Below are 22675 nucleotides of genomic sequence, written 5' to 3'. Positions count from 1 at the left end.
TAAAACACCTCTAACACGACCTTACCTAATACCTTCTAACTAATTCCACTTCTACCTCCAGTTTATTACCGACTGTATCTAAGATTATGCAATGACTATACCATATTAACACCCTGTAAGCCACATTGAGCCTGCAAAAAGGTGGGATAATGTGGGGTACAAATGCAATAAATAATTCATGTCCTCTATTTTACTTCCCTTTCTCTCTCAGCAGTCTCTGCTCGGCCACACAGTGCATATCTGGGTAGCTCAGAGGAATGTAGATGGCCTGAGGACTGTAAAGGTAAACTTCTCAGAGGGGTCCTTTTACTAAGGTGCACTGAAACATGACCTGAGATAGTGTAGATGCGTATCCTGGGCGCGCGCAGAATAATTTTTTAGCGCACCTGTAAAAAAATGTCTTTTTAAAACTTTTGCCGAAAATGGACGTGCGGCAAAATGAAAATTGCCGTGCATTCATTTGGGGTCTGAGACCTTACCGCCAGCCATTGACCTAGCGGTAAAGTCTCACGCGGTAACCGGGCGGTAATGACCTACGCGTGCCAAATGCCACTTGACGCGCGTAGCTGATGCACGCCAGAAAATTAAAAAAATATTTTATCGGATGCACGTAGTGGACGTGCGCCAAAAATGAAATTACCGCGAGGGCCATACGGTAGCTGGGCAGTAACTCGGAACTGGCACACACTGGGTGCGCATAGGTGCTTACACAGCTTAGTAAAAGGGCCCCTGAGTTACACGCTCCATACCCCTTATTGATTTTCGTGAGCTGCCGTAATAGTAGAAACCATTTTCTGTTTGTGTTGGTGCTTGACTGCACCATCTCTGCTGTGCTGCAAAGCTTAATAGCCACTAATGGATGGGAAATCACCTGTATTGTACCTCAGGGCTAGATTCGGGACCATATACACTTGCCAGGTATTTGTGACCTGGATTGGCCACTGTTGGAAACAGGATGCTGGGCTTGATGGACCTTTGATCTGTCCCAGTATGGCAACACTTATGTACTTATGTGCTTGGGATTCTGAATGGAATCTTGCTACACTTTGAAATTATGCATGGAATCTTGTTATTCTTTAGAATTCTAGAATCTTGCTACTCTTTGAGGTTCTACATGGAATGTTGCTACTATTTGGGTTTCTTCCAGGTATTTGTGACCTGGATTGACCACTGTTGGAAACAGGATGCTGGGATGGATGGACCTTTAGTCTGTTCCAGTGTGGCAACACTTATGTACTTATATACTTGGGATTCTGAATGGAATCTTGCTACAGTTTAAAATTCTGCATGGAATCTTGTTATTCTTTAGAATTCTAGAATCTTGCTACTCTTTGGGGTTCTACATGGAATGTTGTTATTATTTGGGTTTCTTCCAGGTATTTGTGACCTGGATTGGCCACTGTTGGAAACAGGATGCTGGGCTTGATGGACCTTTGGTCTTTCCCAGTATGGCAATACTTATATACTTGGGACTCTGAATAGAATCTTGCTACAGTTTGAAATTCTGCATGGAATCTTGTTATTCTTTAGAATTCTAGAATCTTGCTACTCTTTGAGGTTCTACATGGAATGTTGCTACTATTTGGGTTTCTTCCAGGTATTTGTGACCTGGATTGACCACTGTTGGAAACAGGATGCTGGGATGGATGGACCTTTGGTTTGTTCCAGTGTGGCAACACTTACGTACTTATATACTTGGGATTCTGAATGGAATCTTGCTACAGTTTGAAAATCTGCATGGAATCTTGTTATTCTTTAGAATTCTAGAATCTTGTTACTCTTTGGGGTTCTACATGGAATGTTGCTACTATTTGGGTTTCTTCCAGGTATTTGTGACCTGGATTGGCCACTGTTGGAAACAGGATGCTGGGCTTGATGGACCTTTGGTCTTTCCCAGTATGGCAATACTTATGTACACTTACCTACGCATTCTGGTAGGAACAAAATCCTATTTCCCTTGTGTTACATTCACTGCATTGGTTGCCTATTGAAAACCATATCCAATACTAGTTGTAATGTTTAAATTGCAGTTGTGAGTAGGTCTGGATTACCTGGTTAAGCGGTTACAGCCATATCATGCACTCAGAGTAGAAAGGCAGTTTGGCTGTTCCTTCAGTGCATGAAATGAGGCCTGTAAGGGTGCAGGAAAGTCTATTTTTTTTAATGTACCCCATTAGTTGAAGACCCTTCTAGTAATAGTATGAAAGGGCAGGAATTTTGGCAATTTCATTGGGCTTTGAAATTTATTTGTTTGCTGGGGAATGTGTGGGGGGAGGGGGCAAGGAGAGAGAATGAGAGGTGTGTTTGTGTTGTGTGTAGTATTGTCTAATTTATAGTGAATGTTTTTGGTCACAGTCCGCTCTGGGCATTTCTTTTTTCCAGTGGTGTGGATAAAATATAGAGGTAAATATATTAAGGGGTTTGTTTACTAAGCTGCGCTAGCGGCTTCCACACGGCATTGCAGACACAGCCCATTCAAAGTGAATAGGCTGTGTCGGCACTAGCGCATAGCCAGCTGCGCTAGTCGCTTAGTAAACCCCAGCGAAAGAGTTGTGCGCATTCTTCAAATTTATTATTTTTTTTTCAGTCTACTTGGCTTGCATTGATTTGTGTTTCAGACACCCCATTCTTTATCAGTTGCTTTTTATATTCAACTAGTAAAAAAGGCCCGTTTCTGACACAAATGAAAAGGGCGCTAGCAAGGTTTTCCTCGGCTCCCCTGCAGCCACCCATGTCCAGCGACCCTCCTCTCCCCCTGCGCCCACTGCAGCCACCCATGTCCAGCAACCCCTGCCCCCCCTGCAGCCACTCATGTCCAGCGACCCTCCTCTCTCCCCTGCCCCCCCTCCAGCCACCCATGTCCAGCGACCCTCCTCTGGACATGGATCAACTGTGAGGCATGTTTTTTCTTTTCCCCACGGGTTCTGAAGTTGACATCATAATGGCTACAGTGATGTCAGCCTGATCTACGGAGCCTAGCAGACCCAGGCACGGTCCCAGGCAAGTCAGAACGTTGGAGGTGAGAATTATTATACAGGATATAAAATCATGTGTTCTGAGCCTATAAATAAAGTCTATACTGCCTGCCATTAAGTAATATTTTAGAATATAATTCTTTACACTTAAACTGCCTTTTTTTCTGGTTGGAAATCATAAGAATACTTGTTCAGAAGAAATCAAAGGACCACAGAGTCTAAGAAATATAAATGGCTGAGTTCCTTTGTTGCTAAAAACACCTTCATAAAATAAAGCAATATACTGGAAAGAATGTTTTAGCCTCTTTGGATTTTTTTTATTTGTTCTAAAACAATTTGTACTGGAAAACATTTAGGACCCCTTTTACTAAGCCACGTAGGCGCCCATGTGCGCCCAACGCATGCCAAAATGGACTTACCGCCTGACTACCTTGTGCCTCTTGGGGTAATTTCATTTTTGGCATGCATCCACTATGCGCATCTGAAAAATATATTCTATTTTCAGACGTGTGTAGTGGATGCACGCCAAGTGGCATCTGATGCATGTAGGTCCTTACCGCCCAAATTCTTTACCGCTAGGTCTATAGCTGGCGGTAAAGTCACAGACCCAAAATGGACGTGCGGCAATTTTGATTTTGCCGCACATCCATTTTCGGGGGGAAAAAAAGAGGCCTTTTTTATAGGTGCGCTGGAAAATTATTCTGTGCATGGCCAAAACCCATGTCTACACTACTGTAAGCCACTTTTCAGCACGCCTTTGTAAAAGGACCCCTTAAGTTTTTTAAACATGTATTCATGTATTTATATTTTTTATTTATTTATTGTCCATAGGCCCCGAATACCAGAAACGAAAGCTTCTTCAAGAAATTCTAGAGAATGCAGAAAATATGGAGAACACAGTACAAGAAGCTCCATCTGGTGAAGAACCGCCTTCAACTCCATCGGAAAGTCCACAACTTCACGAAAAAAATTCAGACACACATGAAAGGCCACCGAGTTCTTCTAGTACCTCACCTGAGGCGAAAAGGTCTAGGCAAAGTGTGAAAAGAGATGGACTTCTCAGTCCTGGTAGTTGGAATGGAGAACAGAGTGGAGGCAGCAGTCATGTAAGAAGTCAATCAGAAGGTAGGGCCATCACGCCCAACTTACAAGGAGATAACGTAGCTGCCAGTAGCAGATCGTCCTTCCTTGGCCCAATGAGGCAAAGTAATATAAGGACTCCAGCAGATCAGAAAAGTAAATATGACATGCAGATCAAACCTCTTCAAAGGATAGAAAAGAAACTAAAAGATTTAGAAGGAGAATTCCATGAAGGTTATCACAGTTATCCTGTACGGACCTCACCAGTAACACCTCCAGTAGATTATGTAGAACCGTTAGCCCTTCCCAAAGTACCTTTGACGCCAGAGACCCCGGAACCCAAGGATATAGTTAAGACTGATGACCCTTCAGCAAAAGTCTCAGACAAGAAAATTCTGCCTTTATTAACATCCGAAGAGCAAGAATCCAAGAAATCTGCGCTCAAAGAGAAATCAGGACACCAAGTAAAAACCAAAGATGAAGTTCAACCTGAGGTCACGTTTCACGTAAAAGAAGAGCCCAAGCCCCTGAGAAAACCTGCTCCCAAAAATGAAGGTGATGGCACAGTGGAGCAAAAGCCAGAGCCTAAGACTTCGCTGAAACCTGAACCCAAAGTTACAAAGAGGACTGAGCCTAAAGTGGTGGTGAAAAAAGTTGCTTCTCAGAAGACCATAGACAACGGAGCTGATGAATTTGAACAGGTGCGTATGCTTATTTCTTAACCATTTCAATGCTCGGGTGTCATCTGTGGTTCCAAACATAATTATAAGCTGCTGATAAGAATTAAGAATAAATATTTTAAAATATGTTCAGGGACTCAGGGGCCCTTTTACTAACAGGCGTTAAGCAGTTAACACAGGAATTAGCACACGTTGCACCAGCAATTAATGGTGCAGCTTTCACTAAGGGACCCTTTTCCCAAGCTGCGGTAAAAAAAGGCTCTGTGATAGCAGTAGCAGCAGATATTTTTGCTATGCACTGAGGTCCTTTTTACCATAGCAGGTAAAAAGGCTGGAAAAATGCATGGCCATTTGGTAAGATTGCTCTTACTGCATGGCCCTGCGGGGTGAGCACTTGCCGCCACCAGGGGAGTAGCCAGACTTCGATGAAAGGGGGGTTTAGAGCCCAAGGTGAGGGGGCACATTTTAGCCCCCCCGCTGGCGCCAACCCCCCCGCATGCCGCCGACCTCCCCGCCCTCCACCAAATTTCATCCCCCCCCCGCCGCCGCAGCAACCCTCTCAACCCCCCCTTCCCGCAGCCGCCAACCCTCTCCCGCCACTTACCTTTGCTGGTGGGGGACCCTAACCCCCACCAGCCGAAGTCCTCTTCTCGGCCGCGCGGCGTTTCTGACCCCCCCCCTGCCGCCGCCGCAACCCTCTCGACCCCCCCTCCCACTGCCAACCCTCTCCTGCCGCGTACCTTTGCTGGCGGGGGACCCCAACCCCCGCCAGCCAACGTCCTCTTCTCGGCCGCACGGCGTTGACGAATGATCTGATCAAGTTTGAATCTGTTTCTGTGCTTGCGTCAGACGTCCTGCATGTACAACGTGCAGGACGTCAGACGCACGCACAGAAACTTGATCAGATCATTCAGCAAGCAACGCCGCGCGGCCGAGAAGAGGACTTCGGCTGGCGGAGGTTGGGGTCCCCCGCCAGCAAAGGTATGCAGCGGGAGAGGGTTGGCGGCGGGAAGGGGGTCGAGAGGGTTGCGGCAGGGGGGTCCAGGGCCAAATCTACAGGGGCCCATGCGCCCGTGGCCCCATGATAGCTTCGCCCCAGGCCACCACCCATTAAGATGGCAGTAAGGACTCCTGTGCTAACTCAGCGGTAACCACCACGCAGAAAAATCAAGCCCTATTTTCCCCAGCATGGGAAAGGGCACACGCTAGGGCTGGAATTAGCCCCCGGTGCCCGTGTTGGCACGCGGTCAGCCCACATTGGGCTTACCGCCGCTATGAAAAAGGGCTCGTTAGTGTGCACTAATTTCTGCCTTAATTGCGTAGCGTGGAAAGAATAGGAATTAGGTGTCCAAAGTAGCAAGTTACCTTTGCTGCACCGTTGCCACATTTCAAAACAGCTGGCTCTGTCCAGACTGCCCCTGCACTACCCGTTTATGTACCATTTAATACCAGCCGATAGCTAGGATGACATGATTTAATCAGACAGGATTTAATCACTTTGAATATTGATGCCCTTATTGAAAGCTGACTTAACATAAATTGGTGGCCTTTGGGGATCTATTTAAACATTGTTTGATATGTTTGGATTTTTGCTGAGGTTATCATAAAGGCTTTTGAGATAAATGATTTTAAGCATATATGGCTTCTAGCTGAGAGCTTGTTTTCATGATATTTCGTTAGCCCTTTAAAGAACAATCATATGAATTTAATATTTGCTTTCCTGTATTTCAGAGAGGTTGGTAACTTACCAACATGAGTTACCATTAAGATCTGTTATTTTACTGTTAACCCAGGTTATTAGTAACAAGGTCTCATTGCATAAAATGGGACGTGTGCTAAAATAGCACAAGTTAGTGCTAAAATAACACATCTTAATGGTAGCCCATTTGATAACTTCCCCCCTTAGTGTGAAGAGTTTCAGTCTCTGGTGATATTGTGATGTCATAATGCCTCATTCCACTAATGCCTAAGAGCCAACCTCATCAGTGATGTCACAATGGCTTGACTGCCCTACACTTGGCTCACTTTTATTACATATAGCAGTGATTTTGATTTCAAGAGATATTTCTTTCTTCTTTAATTAAGGAGGGAAGTTATCAACGTGTGCTTCTGTTAAGATGTATATTGTACTGTTAACTCTAGTGGTTAGTAGTTAGGTCTCATTGCATAAAGGGACCTGTGATAAAACGGCATAAGACAACACGTCTTAACAGTAGTCCATTTGGACAGCTACACCACTATGCTTGGTCTGTTTCTCCTTTTTGCTCAGTTGGTTGAATGATGATCTTTAATAGAACCCTTTTTTGATTCTTTTCCTAGGGACCCAATACAATCATGATCTGCATGGTCATATTATTGAATATCGGCTTGGCCATATTATTCGTGCATTTCTTGACATGATGTATCTTCCAGATAAGGTAAGAGTGTTGGCAGTTCGGATGCCCTGCCTTCTTGCATTCTGTTTGCTTCTTTTTGAAAGGAAAGACACTCTGCTGTAAATCCATACAGTTCACTTCACGGAACATATGGAGGGAAATTATATAAAGTTGCCAGTGTTATTCCCGGATATTCAGTGCTGGGCTATGTCCACGCTTTGGCATTGAGTATGTGGTTTATATGGCGCCAGCTAATACATGGCCAGATAAATCGATATTCAGAACTTAACCAGTCGTGGGTTGCCGTTGAGTTGTATGCAGTTACCCTGGCTACTTAAGGTCTGATTATTGGCACTTAACCAGCCAAGCGCCAACTCCACCCCCAGAGTGACCCCAAAATAGCTGGTTTTTACTTAGACGAAGACCACGAATTTTCAGCATAGATAGCCAGTCAAGTGCTGCTGAACAGGGCCGCTGAGAGGTTTTGAAACCGAGGATGCGTGACGTGAGAGAAAAAGCAGCCACAGGGTCAGGCAATGCGACAGAGGAAAGGGCGGGGCCTCAGGATCCCCGGTATCCAAGGTATTTGCAGTTCCAGCAGGTGAGGAGGGGGTGGCAGCGGAGGCGATACTGGGAAGACAGCAGCGGTGGAGATCCTGGGGGAGGCAGCGGCCCTGCCCCGGGCCCGGCAGCGGTGTCCTTGCCCCGGGCCCGGCTCAGCCTCTCGGTGGCCCTGCTGCTGAAAATCAATGGATAGCCCCAAAGAAATGATTTAACTGGTCAGCGGCTGTCTCTGGATGGATAAATCGTTTTCAATATCGACCAGTACGTGCGTTAAGTGTGGACTTCACTCAAACTCCATTGCAAAACATTTGTGTTAACTGTAAGGGGTGTCTCCAGCAGTTTCACATTCAGTCAACACATTCAAAATGTCATTATCATTTGTTTACTGCTTTGCAGATAACATGCTGCAGTGAACTTCACCTCTTCAGGTGATGTTAACCACGCCACTTTATTTATTTATTTATTTATTTGTTGCGTTTGTATCCCCCATTTTCCCACCTCTTTGCAGGCTCAATGTGGCTTACATTATTCCGCAATGACAATCGTCATAAACGGTATGAGAAGAACAAAGTATTGTTACAATTAAGGTACTTTAGCTATCAAGAAAATTAGAAATAAAAGAAATAATTAATACCTATCGGATATGCAAAATGTAAGGTAGAGTATAGCGTTAAATAATAACAGTACGATTAGGTAGCCAAATTAAGAATTCAATGTTGATTAGTTCAATACAGATGTAATAGTGAGTCTTTTATGAGAACAGTGACCAGAATTGAATGCAGTACTCAAGGTGAGGTCACACCATGGAGCGATTCCGAGGTATTATAATATTGTTAGTCTTATTATGCATCCCTGTCCTAATAATGCCTAGCGTCCTGTTTGCTTTTTTTGACTGCTGCCACACACTGGGCAGAGGATTTCAGTGAGTGGAGGAGTGGCCTAGTGGTTAGGGTGGTGGACTTTGGTCCTGAGGAACTGAGTTTGATTCCCACTTCAGGCACAGGCAGCTCCTTGTGACTCTGGGCAAGTCACTTAACCCTCCATTGCCCCATGTAAGCCGCATTGAGCCTGCCATGAGTGGGAAAGCGCAGGGTACAAATGTAACAAAAATAAAATAGATACTATTGGAGATTCTACATGGAATGTTGCTACTGTTGGAGATTCTACATGGAATGTTGCTAATGTTGCTATTCCACTAGCAACGTTCCATGTAGAAGGCTGCGCAGGCTTCTGTTTCTGTGAGTCTGACGTCCTGCACGTACGTGCAGGACGTCAGACTCACAGAAGCAGAAGCCTGCGCGGCCACATTGGTGATCTGCAAGGGCTGACTTCTACATGGAATGTTGCTAGTGGAATAGCAACATTCCATGTAGAATCTCAAATAGTAGCAACAGTGGAGGAGTGGCCTAGTGGTTAGGGTGGTGGACTTTGGTCCTGAGGAACTGAGTTTGATTCCTGGCACAGGCAGCTCCTTGTGACTCTGGGCAAGTCACTTAACCCTCCATTGCCTGCCACATAGAGCCTGCCATGAGTGGGAAAGCGCAGGGTACAAATGTAACAAAAATAAAATAGATACTACTAGAGATTCTACATGGAATGTTGCTACTATTGGAGATTCTACATGGAATGTTGCTATTCCACTAGCAACATTCCATGTAGAAGGCTGCGCAGGCTCCTGTTTCTGTGAGTCTGACGTCCTGCCAGGACGTCAGACTCACAGAAGCAGAAGCCTGCGCGGCCACATTGGTGATCTGCAAAGGCCGACTTCTACATGGAATGTTGGAATAGCAACATTCCATGTAGAATCTCAAATAGTAGCAACAGTGGAGGAGTGGCCTAATGGTTAGGGTGGTGGACTTTTGTCCTGGGGAACTGAGTTTGATTCCCACTTCAGGCACAGGCAGCTCCTTGTGACTCTGGGCAAGTCACTTAACCCTCCATTGCCCCATGTAAGCCGCATTGAGCCTGCCATGAGTGGGAAAGCGCGGGGTACAAATGTAATAAAATAAAATAATTGTTGTAAGTCTCGTTAAATAATTTAGTTTTCAGTGATCTCCGGAAGGCTGTCAGATCGTGCGTTATTATCTTTCAGTTTAGTTTACTTAGTAAGTTTATTAAAATTAATATAGCACTGTTAGGTAGTACCTGTTTGGCAGTTCACAGGGTGCAAAACGGTGCCTATTTTAAAACATCTACCTGAATGTTCAGGGCCCCTTTTACAAAGCGGCGGTAGGCCCAACACAGACTTATCACACGCTAAAAAGAAAGTACCGCCCGGCTACCGCAGCAGCCCTGCAGTAATTCCCACCCCCAGTTCGCCGTCATATCTGGCGTTTACCCGGCAGTAATCGGGCAGTGCTGCACACTGCCCGGTTACCATCAGGTTAGCGTGGGAGCCCTTACCGCCACCTCAATGGGTGGCAAGAAGAGCTCCATCCCCCCCCCCCCCCCCCAAATGGCTGTGTCAAGTGCTTCACTTGCCGCACGACCATTTCCTCAAAAAAAGAAAGACCTACTTTTTATCTGCTGCGGTAAAAGGGGGCCTCGGCGCACATGACAAACACGCACTGACGCCAGCGCAGGCCCCCCTTTTGCCACAGCTCGGTATTGTAATTGTCATAACGGAAATCCTCCCTGCTTATTCAAGTACAGGAAATCAAGTATAATCACAGGCCCTGATTAAGTACCAGGGGCATAGCCAGACTTCAGCGGTAGGGGGGTCCAGAGCCGAGGTGAGGGGGCACATTTTAACCCCCCCCCCCACCGTCGCCGCCGCTGACACCCCCGCCGCCATTGCCAACACCTCCAAAAACTTTGACCCCCCCCCCCCCTGCCGACGACTCTCTCGACCCCCCCGCCCGCCTTTGCTTACCTTTGCTGGTGGGGGACGCCAACCCCTGCCAGCAAAAGCCCTTGTCCTTCGTTTGGTTTCTCAGTGATGTCAGACTCACAGAAACAGAACAAAGCCCTGCAAGGCGGCGGGAGAGGGGGTTGAGAGGGTCGCCGGCAGGGGGGTCCAGGGCCAAATCTACAGGGGCCCAGGCCCCCGTGGCCCCATAGCAGCTATGCCCCTGGTAGCAACTGGATCATCCAAGTACAAAAAAAAAGAATCCCCCACCCCTGAAAGTGATGCTGGAAAGGGAAACTAGACTCCCTGATAACAGGTATTATGAGCATTCTGAACACAGTAGAAAGCAGGTCTGAAGGGTAACCTAGTGGTCAGTACAAGGGACTATAAACCAGGGGACTCCGGTTCAAATCCCAGTTCAGCTCTCTCTCTCTCTTATTACCTTTAAATTTTGAGCAGTCCAAAACTGTACCTAAATATTAAAGACACCTGCAAGCTTGAAGGCTATTGAGGTGGTACACATTCAGGTACGGTAAGTATTTCCCTGTATCTGGTGGGCTCACCATTTAAAATAACAGAGTTGCAGTGGAATATGAACCCGGATGCCCTGGATTAAAGTCTGCTGCACTGACCACTAGGCTGCCCCTCTGCTCTGCAGAGACGTCTGTGTGACCATTTTTGTCCATATGCTGCCAGAAAGATGTCCTTGTCCCTGGTTTTTTTGGCATTCATAATTTGGACATTTTATGTTGGAAAATGCCTGTTCATTTTGGACAGTCTCACATATTTTCGAACAGGAAACCCTGTTAGCTTAGCGGGGTTTAAAAAAGGTTTGGACGGCTTCCTAAAGGAAAAGTCCATAGACCATTATTAAAATGGACTTGGGGAAAATCCACTGCTTGTTTCTAGGAAAAGCAGCATAAAATGTATTGTACTGTTTTGGGATCTTGCCAGGTACCTGTGACCTGGAATAGCCACTGTTGGAAACAAGATGCTGGGCATGATGGACCTTCAGTCTGTCCTGGTATGGCAATACTTATGTACTTATACACATTTTTTCTGTTAATGGCTGTGAGGTGGACTTTTTTTGGGGGGGGGGTGTTATGAGCGGGATGTCCTAATTCTGTGAACAGAATACGTTACTAGCTTGCTTTAACTGGCTTTGCTGTTTTTCTTCAGGATAGGAGAGCTTGTGATGAAGATGTTGGTTCTGTACATTGATTTTTACCAGCCCCTAAAAGGAGGACTTTGGAACAGGAGGATGAATCGTACTCTGAAATGTCGAGAAGAGACGACGATCGTTTTTTCTCCCCTTCACTGCTGCTAATCCGTGGCTGGGCTCTTCAATCATGAAACAGAAATCTTTATTGTTTTGTATTCTTTTGTGTGTAAACCAGCAACTGCCTTGTCGTGCACTAACTTCATTTTCCAAATGCACTTACTTGCCAGAAAAGAGTGATGCCATTTGAAAATGTAATTAACTTAATGAGCTTTGCTAGCACAGTGTAGTAGATAGTGATCACGCAGGAATGATAAGGGAAACGGAACACATGATTTAAAGTCTATAAAAGAGAATTAAGTCATCGAAATTACGTGTGAGGGGGTAGTATGCAAGCCACACCCTATCTTGTCTTTCGGAAATAGTTGAGTATACTAGAGTTCTTAATTTTTTTGTTTCAACCCTGTGGTTGAATGTACATTTTGTGCTGGTCTTCCCTAGTCATTTAGGAAGTCACCAGCAAGGGAAACTCTCTTAATTTCTCCCTCTTAATCATGTATATTGTACACCTTGGCTACACCAGAGAAGTATAGTAATTATACTAACCAGATGTAAAACCTCACTGTCAGTTTCACGGCAGGTTGCGGAATTCCCACCGTGGCTAAGAGGTCATGGCGTAAACACTGGGCCATAGTAGTAAGCAATGAGCAATTGTAACAGGAGCAGTTTGATTGTTGACAGTGTACTATCCCTAACTCAGGGGTCCTTTTACTAAGATGCTCCGAAAAATGGCCTGTGCCGGTGTAGACGTTTGTATTGGACACACACAGGTCCATTTTTCAGCATGCCTGCAAAAAAGGCCCTCTTTTTTTTTGGTCCGAAAATGGACGTACGGCAAAATAAAAATTGGCGTGCCATCCATTTTGGGCCTGAGACCTTACTGCCAGGAGGTAATGGTCTACATGCGTACAATGCCAATTACCGCCCAGTTAGCGCCATGTCCCGGAAAATTTCCGGCGCGCTTAGTGGAGACGCATAAAAAATGAAATTACTGCCCGGGCCATGCGGGAGCTGGGCGGTAGTTCAAAACTGATATGCGTAGGATGCGCCTACACAGCTTAGTAAAAGGGCCGCTTAGTACACTCTGGCTTTCTTGGAATGAGTGGACATGCAGTTAACAGAGAGACCAGGTTGTCTTAGGCTATTCATCTGTAATAGCTGGAATCCTACAGTCAGAAGCCCTCTCCTCAAGTCACTTCACTGGCTTCCCATCCATTTCCGCATACAGTTCAAACTCTTCTTATTCACTTACAAGTGCATTCACTCTGCAGCTCCTCAGTACCTCTCCACACTCATCTCTCCCTACATTCCTCCCCGGGAACTCCGTTCACTGGGTAAATCTCTCTTATCTGCACCCTTCTTCTCCACCGCTAAATCCAGACTCCGTTCCTTTTATCTTGCTGCACCATATGCCTGGAATAGACTTCTTGAGCCTGTACATCAAGCTCCATCTCTGGCTGTCTTCAAATCTAAGCTAAAAGCCCACCTTTTTGATGCTGCTTTTAACTCCTAACCTTTAAACTAGAAGGATGTGTTGAAACATCAAGAAGAGACTGATTAAACAGTTACCGCTTTCAAAATTTCAAACCTGACATTTCTCACGTCATCACTTAAGAGAAACTCACAGACACACACACACATTCTCTCTCTCTCTCTCTCACACACAGATTAAAATAACGCATGGCAGATTGTGTGGTCTTAAATATAAATACAAACTTTGTTTGTGTTGCAGTGCACAAAGTGAAAGGCCACGTGCACGTGAGCCCCCTTGGAACGTTCAGTACTATTTAAGCTGCTCTGAAACAGTTTGGCCTTTCTTGTGCAAAATTCAGAGGTGTGCATGACATTATTTATATAGCGTTAGAAAATGTCTCCAGACTTTCAGTCATTTATGGGACATGAGGAATTTTTGGAAATAGAGTCTTCCGTCATGGTAAAACTGAAGTTTATGAGAAGCTTAAATACAAAGTGAAAAAAACAAGTTTAGCCTAGTGGTTAGTGCAGCGGACTCGGGAACTGGGTTCGATTCCCACTGCAGCTCCTTGTGACTCTGGACAAGTCACTTAACCCTCCATTGTCCCAGGTACAAAATAAGTACCTGTATATACTATGTAAACCGCTTTGAATGTAGTTGGAAAAACCTCAGAAAGGCGGTATATAAGTCCCTTTCCCTTTCATTTAGGGACCCTTTTACAAAGTCACGGAACTTTACCACATGGTAAACCCATTAGTACCACGGCCCTAAATGTCCCATGTTAACCACACATTAACCAATTACCACATGGGAATGTCAGCTAGTAAGCGCATATCCATTCTCTGCCCATTGCACACCCCGGGCCCCCTCCCCAAAAGAAAATAATTATTAGCACAGTCACTAATGCAAAAAAATAATGCTGTACACTTTAATACATCTAGTGTTAGCCATTTTATGCTACATTAAGGGGGGTGGGAATTCTATATATGGTGCCTAAAAAATTTGCATGGAGAACTTTTTCGCCTAAGCATAATCTGTGCCTAGATTTAGGCACACTATATAGAATTATGCTTAGTTGATATCCCAGCACCTACAACTACATGCATCCGTTTATACCAATGAAAACATGGCGTAAATCCCAGCATGTAGATTTAGAGGGGCATAATCGAACGGGGGCGCCCATCTCTAAGGACGGCACCATAAAGAGGCGTCCCCGACCGTATTATCGAAACAAGATGGGCGGCCATCTTTCGTTTCGATAATAGTCGGGGATGGCCAAATCTCAACATTTGGGTCGACCTTAGAGATGGCCGCCCTTAGGGATGGCCGGCCTCGGTTTTCGCCGATAATGGAAACCAAGGCTGGCCATCTCAAAACCGGCCAAATCCAAGCCATTTGGTCGTAGGAGGAGCCAGCATTTGTGGTGCACTGGTCCCCCTCACATGCCAGGACACCAACCGAGCACCCTAGGGGGCACTGCAGTGGACTTCATTAATTGCTCCCAGGTACATACTGTAGCTCCCTTCCATTGGGTGCTGAGTCCCCCAAATCCCCCCCAAAACCTACTCCCCACAACTGTACACCACTACCATAGCCCTTATGGGTGAAGGGGGCACCTAGATGTGGGTACAGTGGGTTTTGGGTGGGTTTTGGAGGGCTCACATTTACTACCACAAGTGTAACAGGTGGAGGGGGGATGGGCCTGGGTCCGCCTACCTGAAGTGCACTGCACCCACTAAAACTGCTCCAGGGACCTGCATACTGCTGTGATGGAGCTGGGTATGACATTTGAGGCTGGCATAGAGGCTGTCAAAAAATGTTTTACATTTTTTTTAGGGTGGGAGGGGGTTGGTGACCACTGGGGGAGTATGGGGAGGTCATCCCCGATTCCCTCCAGTGGTCATCTGGTCAGTTCGGACACCTTTTTGAGGCTTGATCCTGAAAATAAATGGACCAAGTAAAGTCGGCCAAATGCTCATCAGGGCCGCCCTTCTTTTTTCCATTATTGGCCGAGGACGGCCATCTCTTAACCACGCCCCCGTCCCGCCTTTGGTACACTGCCGACACGCCCCCTTGAACTTTGGCCGGCCCTGCGACGGGAAGCAGTTGAGGCCGGCCAAAATCGCTTTCGATTATACCGATTTGGCCGCCCTTAGGAGAAGGGCGCCCATCTCCCAATTTGTGTCAGAAGATGGGCGCCCTTCTCCGGAAATAAGCAGGTTAGGCACACTGCGCCATATTCTATAACTATGTGCGTAAATTTCAGAACACCCATGAAATGCCCATTTCCCCACCTATAACCATGCCCCTTTTTGACTGCGTGCATTAGAAGCTGAGCGCACTGTGTTACAGGATACGCTTAGCGAGTTGTGCGTGCAAATTCCAATTATTGCCAATTAGTGCTCATTATTGCTCGTTACGTGATGTTCTCAACGCTGATTGGCCTGTTAAACCAATTAAGTTACGCACATTGTTACAGAATATCTCTTGAATTTCAGCATTGATTTGTAGGTGTGTTATATAGAATCTGAGGGTAAGCGCATGATTGCGAATGCAGCTTTGCAATGAGAAAGCTGCTTAACAGATGTGTCCAAATGCTAAATGCATTCATTTTATTTTGGTAAAATCATAGAGAAATTAAATTTTATGCCTTGTTTTAGAGAATGGGGCATATGCAGTCCCTTCATAGTAGACTCTTTTGCCTTCAGTGTATCGGGGTAAAGACGCCGCAGTCTTTCCATTTTTGCATTATTATGTATGATTTCTTATCATATGAAGATTTGTTTATTCTAAGTAATGTTTTCTCAGGTCATGCAAGCATATTTCTTACACATTTTTACAGCTATGATTTTCAGCTTTCCTGAGATATAAGGTGTTTGTGATAAGCTGTACTTGAGGTGTTTGCTAACTTCAGCTTAAAGCAAAATGAAACTACTTCGAAATGGAGCCATCATTCTCCTCAGACACCTCAAATAGTGCCTGCACTCCCATCCTCCCCCAAACACATACAAAGCCACAGTAAATACCTCCAAAATGTGGCAAATGAAAAGAAGTTGATTGGATTTATTTTCCTTTTGAGGCAGTTGACATTTCAAAATGGCTGCTGAAAAATCCTTCAGTGGAATTATGTTATTGTAATTCTCAGCAGTTTTGAGCAATAAAGTACGTTTTTTTTTTCTTTTTTGGTTATCAATAGAAATCAAACAAAATAAAACATGGAAAAGAAAATAAGATGATACCTTTTTTATTGGACATAACTTAATACATTTCTTGATTAGCTTTCGAAGGTTGCCCTTCTTCGTCAGATCGGAAATAAGCAAATGTGCTAGCTGACAGTGTATATAAGTGAAAACATTCAAGCATTACTATGACAGTCTGACAGGGTGGGAGGATGGGGTGGGTAGGAGGTATGCATGGGGACATCAAAGCATATCATTGATATTCTAACAGGATGGGTGTGGATAGGTGAGGGGAGGGTGATCAACAGAGACATACAGCTTTATGGTTTATAATGGGCTAGGAACCCCAGATCCTTGTTAAGTCCTTTCTGTTGGGTGTTAAAATATTCAATCATTCTGACTTCAAAGGTCTTACGTTCTTGTATGGTTTTAAAGTTACCTTTCAGGATTCTCACTGTGAAGTCACTGGTACAGTGTCCTGGTCCTGTAAAATGCTGACCAACAGGGGTGGGAACCCTTCTGGCACCAGTATTGTTCATGTGATGTCTATGTAAATTGAATCTTGTCTTAAGAAACCTTCGAAAGCTAATCAAGAAATGTATTAAGTTATGTCCAATAAAAAAGGTATCATCTTATTTTCTTTTCCATGTTTTATTTTGTTTGATTTCTATTGATAACTTTAAGAGTGGACTAACACGGCTACCACACTCCTCTTTTTCTTTTTTGGAAATTTCAGATCGTTTTAAAGTAAGTTCTAAATGTAGAGTTTATGTATTTAGATTTTGCTCACACCTTTTTCAGTAGTAGCTCGAGGTGAGTTACATTAAGGTACATTGGGTATTTGTGATGATGTACTCTTGGTCAATAATTACCCCTCCCCCAGTCTGTTTCATTTTACACCACGCACGTGGGCTCAATAAGCATCTTTTTAAGAACCTCTCCATTGAATAAACTCCAAAGAAGCATCAAGTCATTTTCCAGGAATCGTTAAAATCCATTTTTTAAATTATTTTAGATCTTTAAGCCCAGATTAAGACTAAGATATGTATATCCAACAGGAAAAGTGAAAGGGACCCTTTTACTAAGGTACACTAAGCCCTAACATGAGTTTAGTGCACCGAAAAAGGCTTTCGACAGGATATGTTAAAGCATCCTGCAATAATTCCCTGTTTGCACGTGGTAATCACACACTATTTTTTTCAATTTATTTGGACGGAGGCGTGGTATGGATGGAGAATGGCTGGGAATGAGCTTGGAAGCATTAACCAGCTAGTACGCTCACATTACCGCCTGCTAACTGGTTAACATGGACTTCTCCCGCGCTCTGAAGTGCGAGCATTGTGTCAGTTGCTGACTCATACCAAAGTGACTTTTGGGTTTTCTCAATTATAACGATTGCAATATACAGACATTAAATATCAGATACATTGACTCCTGAGGCAGGCATTTATTGCCAAAACGCAGTTCCGTGTCGAGTCTACGTGTATTTCGATATTTGTTAAATAAACTTGCTGCAGTCAACCTATGGATATCTGTTTCATTGGTTGGCCTACATCCCTTCCCAACTACTTTGGCCTCTCCGTTCGTTCCACAGACAACTTCCCCTCCTGGTGTGGTGTGTTGGTGATTAATGTGGACTTAAAGTAGGAACATTAACCACTTCCTAAACTGGGGGTGTTAAATGCACCTGCTTTAATATTTTTGCTGGTCCCACGTGCTAATGGAAAAATTACCATGGGACCAGCAAAAATTTTGAAAGATAAACCCTATTTTACATCTGCGATTTAAAATGAGCTTAGTGCACGGGATAGTCCTGTGTTATGACGCACTAAGTTCATTTTATACAACAACTTAGTAAAAGAGCCTCTAGGGGACTAGACTCAAAAATACCATCAAGAAATACAGCACAGTCTCGATTATCTGACATAAACGAGACCAACCAATTGTCGGGGAAGTGAAAATTCAAATAATACGGAAAACAATGGTAACCTCTCATAGGATGCCTAAACAAAGGCATAGAATTACCGACTACAGTTCTAAAACATAATTACTGTACATATGCTTGTTCTAAAACAAAAAGTTTTAATAGAAATAAGCATGATGACATCACCATGGGGGGGGGGGGTCTGTCAGATATGCCGGATGGTCAGATTAACGAAGGTCGGATAATCAAGACTGTATTGTATTCCTTCATGGAAAGGGTGGTAGATGTATAGGATCACCTTCCTAGGTTGAGATGGAAACAGTGACAGAATCCAAGGAAGCCTGGTACAAGCAGAGAGGATTCCTGATTATGAAGAAGTGATGGAGACAACCAAAGGTCAACTGGGATTTCTGTCTCTGTAGCAGGACTGGAGATAGGCAGACTAGGTATCCCTCGAGGTCCCTGTCTGCTGTTGTGTTCTATGTTTCCGTATTACAGAAGCAGAATGTAGTTTTGATTGATGAATGTCAAAAGTCATCTGATGGTACTCCACTCAACCAATATAGAAAGTTCCAATTTTATTTGATACATTGCAAATTAAAAAAAATCTAAGTTTTTTATGAAATTATAAATTCCATAATAAACATAAAGTAAAAAATGAAAGGACCCTTTTACTGAACAGCAGTAAAAGGTGGCCTTAGCATGCCCTTACACAGGTCATTCCCATGTGCTACAGCCATTTTTACTCCTGAGGTAAAATGGCTGCAATTCCTATTTTTGGTATTAATGGTCACGTGCAAATTTTGCCATTTCAGCGTGTGGCCATTAAAACAGATTAGTGCATAAGCCCTTAGTGCCATCCATTATGTAGGCGGTAAGAGCTCATGCGCTAACCATGTGCTAATCAGTTAATGTATGGCAGTGTAGCTGCAGTAACCGAGTAGCGCAGGACACACCCACTTTCCACCCCCCCAAGACACATTTTATTTTTAGTGCTTGAGTAGCGTGTGCACATGGCAAAATTACCTCAGGATGCCTCAGTGTACCCCGTGGCATGCCGTGTGCTCAGACCTCTTGCAATAAATGACAAATTGCTGCAGACTAACCCCCGGATTCTGTAGAGTGTGCCGAGATTTAGGCGCTGAAATCGACGCAGATTCTATAACACCGTGCATAACTTAATTGGCTTAACAAGCTAATGAGCGCCGATAACTGCACTTAACAAGCAATAATGAGCACTAATTGGCACTGATTAGAATTTAGGCGCAGAAGTCACTAAGCGCATTCTGTAACTTCTCATGCATGGAGGCAAAAAGGGGCATGGTTATGGGCAGGGAAATGGGCATTTCATGGGCGTATGCGCCTAAATCTACGCGCTGAAATTTACACCAGGTTTTCATTGGCATAAATGGATATGCGCAGATATCAGCACTAAATCTAGGCAGCGATTATAGAATACGCTTAGCATTGATTTCATCGCCGACTCTTTAGGTGCCATATATAGAATCTCCTCCTAATTGTGTACTAAAAAATTATTTCTAATTTTTGCACAGAGGGGGTGTGTCTGGGGGGCGGAGAGTGGCTGCTTCTGCACTGATCAGTTACCCAGCTATATTACCACACAAAGGAGCCTTTTTACTAAGCTATGTTAACCCTAATGCGCGCTTACAGCAAAGTAAAAGGTACTACCACGGGCTGTGCTCAGGTGGCAGCAGTAGTTTGGGATCAGTGCTTGCTTCCCACGTGCTAAAAAATAGAATTTATTTTTTAGCGCTGGGGACATGTCTGGGAATGGAGAGTGGGCGTGTTCTGTGCTAATCAGTTAGCACAGCTACATCACCGTGCGCTAACAGATTAGGGCCCAATTCTATATATGGCACCTAAAATTAACACACGGTAGGCAATTATGCCTAAGTATATTCTACACACGCCCTCCATGTATGCCAATGAAAAGCTGGCATAAATCCCTGCGCGCATATTTACGTGCACTGGCCTGTATTTTATAACAAGCACGTAGATTTTGGAATGCCCATGAAACATCCATTTCCATACCCTTTAAGATTGGCCCTCTTTACCTGCGCACGATGGAATTTAGATGCAATACATTACCAGAATATGCTTAGCAATGTACGTGCATAAATTCTAATTTTTGCCAGTTAGTGCTTGTTATTGCTTGTTAAGAGCTGTTAACAATCGTCCATAGACCGTTATTAAATGGACTTGGGGAAAATCCACAATTTCTGGGATAAGCAGTATAAAATGTTTTGTACTTTTTGGGGGATCTTGCCAGGTATTTGTGACTTGGATTGGCCACTGTTGGAAACAGGATGCTGAGCTTGATGGACCTTCGGTCTGTCCCAGTATGGCAACGCTTATGTACTTGGGATTCTGAATGGAATGTTGCTACTCTTTGGGGTTCAAAATGGAATGTTGCTACACTCTGAAATTCTGCATGGAATCTTGTTATTCTTTAGAATTCTAGAATGTTGCTACTCTTTGGGATTCTACACAGTGGCGTTCCTAGGTCGGCTGCCATCCGGGGCGGATTGCCGCTGTCACCTTTGGTCTGTCCCAGTATGGCAATACTGGGAGTGGAGTGTAGGGGAGGAGTGGCCTAGTGGTTAGCATGGTAGACTTTGGTCCTGGAGAACTGGGTTCAATTCCCACTCTGGGCAAGTCACGTAACCCTCCATTGCCCCAGGTACAAATAAGTACCGGTATACAATATGTAAGCCACATTGAACCTGCTATGAGTGGGAAAACGTGGAGTACAAATGTAACAAATAATAATACTTATGTATGTGAATACGCATAGATTTGCAAGCAGAACCACGCATAACTCTAGGCGCACTATATAGAATCCGGGGTTAATGCAGGGTTAGCACTTGAGCTCTCACCACCTATAAAATTGGTGTTAGTAAGTGCTAACATGCTCATTTTTCAATGGCTGCACGCTAATGATGACATCAGCACACGACCATTAATGCAAAAAATAGAAAGTCAGCCATTTTACTGCTGCAGTAAAAATGGCCTTAGTGCATGGGGAAAACCCACATAAGGATATGCTAAGGACACTTTTTCCTGCAGTTTAATAAAAGGACCTCAAAGAAAACAACCCCCCCCCCCCCCAATTTACTAAGCCATGCCAACATATCCCATTCAAAGTGATCGGGCTATGTCGGTATTACCGCACCACCAGCTGATAGCGTGGCCTAGTAAATGGGGGGGGGGGGGGGTTAAAAGAGCACATCAAAGCCTATATCTCCTTTTCTGATGATGGTACAACATTTCAATATTACTGTATCCGGTGGGGGGGGGGGGGGGGGGGGAGGAGGCGTGGAATGTTCTTACCATGCTTTAGCATCACAATTACCTGAAAGGCTGCAGGTACTTTTTACAAAAATGTTCAGCGTTGTTTCCACGCAAGTGGCCTAAGCTTAGTGGTCATAGTTTTTTAGCTTAACTTGTGAATTCTTTTGACATTAGTTTAATAAATGGAAAGGTATTTAATGGTGAAACAGATTTTTTTTTTTCAAGCTGCGAGAGCGCTCCAGAAACAAATGATTGATGACAGTACAAGAGAGCCAGGATTTGAACAGCTGTGCGCTGTAAGAGATCCGATAGCTCGTGGCCGATAGTCTCCTGATGCCTCTGGATATGATTTATGCTACTGCTAGAGTCTACTCCTATGATTCTTTTTTGACTGTTTGGGATTCTGCCAGGTACTTGTGGCCTCGATTGATCACTGTTAGAAACAGGATATTGGGCTCGATGGACCATTGGTCTGACCCAGTATGGTTATTCTTATGTTCTTATGAACACTGACAACATGGGTTGCACTTATTACGCTATCTGCAACAGGAAGAGAACGTGGCAATTTACCATGCACTGACTGCAGTGTGCAGTCCCTATCCAGAACCCTCCTATTTTTCACTCCATAACAGGGCATGTAGATCAGGGGCGTAGCCACGGGTGGGCCTGGACAGGCCCAGGCCCAGCCAGTTTCCCTCCAGGCCCGCCCAGCCCCGGGTGTCAGCAGGTGGGGAGGGGGGTGCTCTGCTGGCACTGCAGTCCCCACCTGCCTACCAGCTCCACGATCGACGAGCAGACGACCCTCGTCTTCCATCCGGCATCAAGTCTTAAAAAAAAAAATAAAAGCCCGGAGAAACGCCTCGCGTCTGCTGTGCACTGCTGTAAAGCAAGCAGCAAATCGTCTCGTCGGTCCTTCCTTCACTGTGTCCCGCCCTCTGATGTAACTTCCTATTTCCGCAAGGGCGGGCACAGTGAAGGAAGGACC

General features: G+C 44.7%; 1 protein-coding gene across 4 annotated transcripts in view; it reads left to right on the top strand.

Moving 5' to 3' along the window:
- Positions 1-22327, top strand: part of JPH2 (junctophilin 2) — a 103752-nt gene extending 81425 nt beyond the window's left edge. Inside the window, exons 4-7 of one of the 4 annotated variants that reach the window (XR_003943073.1) lie at positions 3807-4756; positions 7055-7152; positions 11702-12165; positions 21916-22327. Coding sequence is in view for 2 of the 4 variants with exons in the window: in XM_030211501.1 (XP_030067361.1) it covers positions 3807-4756; positions 7055-7135 (1031 nt within the window). In the remaining 2 variants the exon portion in view is untranslated. Of the gene's footprint in view, positions 1-3806; positions 4757-7054; positions 7153-11701; positions 12624-13533; positions 13811-21915 lie in introns of those variants that run through there. The other 3 variants (XR_003943074.1, XM_030211501.1, XM_030211500.1) reach the window with 3 other exon arrangements.
- The last annotated feature ends 348 nt before the right edge of the window (positions 22328-22675 follow it).

This window comes from Microcaecilia unicolor, chromosome 8 (genome assembly GCF_901765095.1).
Source record: "Microcaecilia unicolor chromosome 8, aMicUni1.1, whole genome shotgun sequence".
Classification (NCBI taxonomy): Eukaryota; Metazoa; Chordata; class Amphibia; order Gymnophiona; family Siphonopidae; genus Microcaecilia; species Microcaecilia unicolor.
Note: the sequence above shows the minus strand (reverse complement) of the source record. Positions and strands in the feature narration are given on the sequence as shown.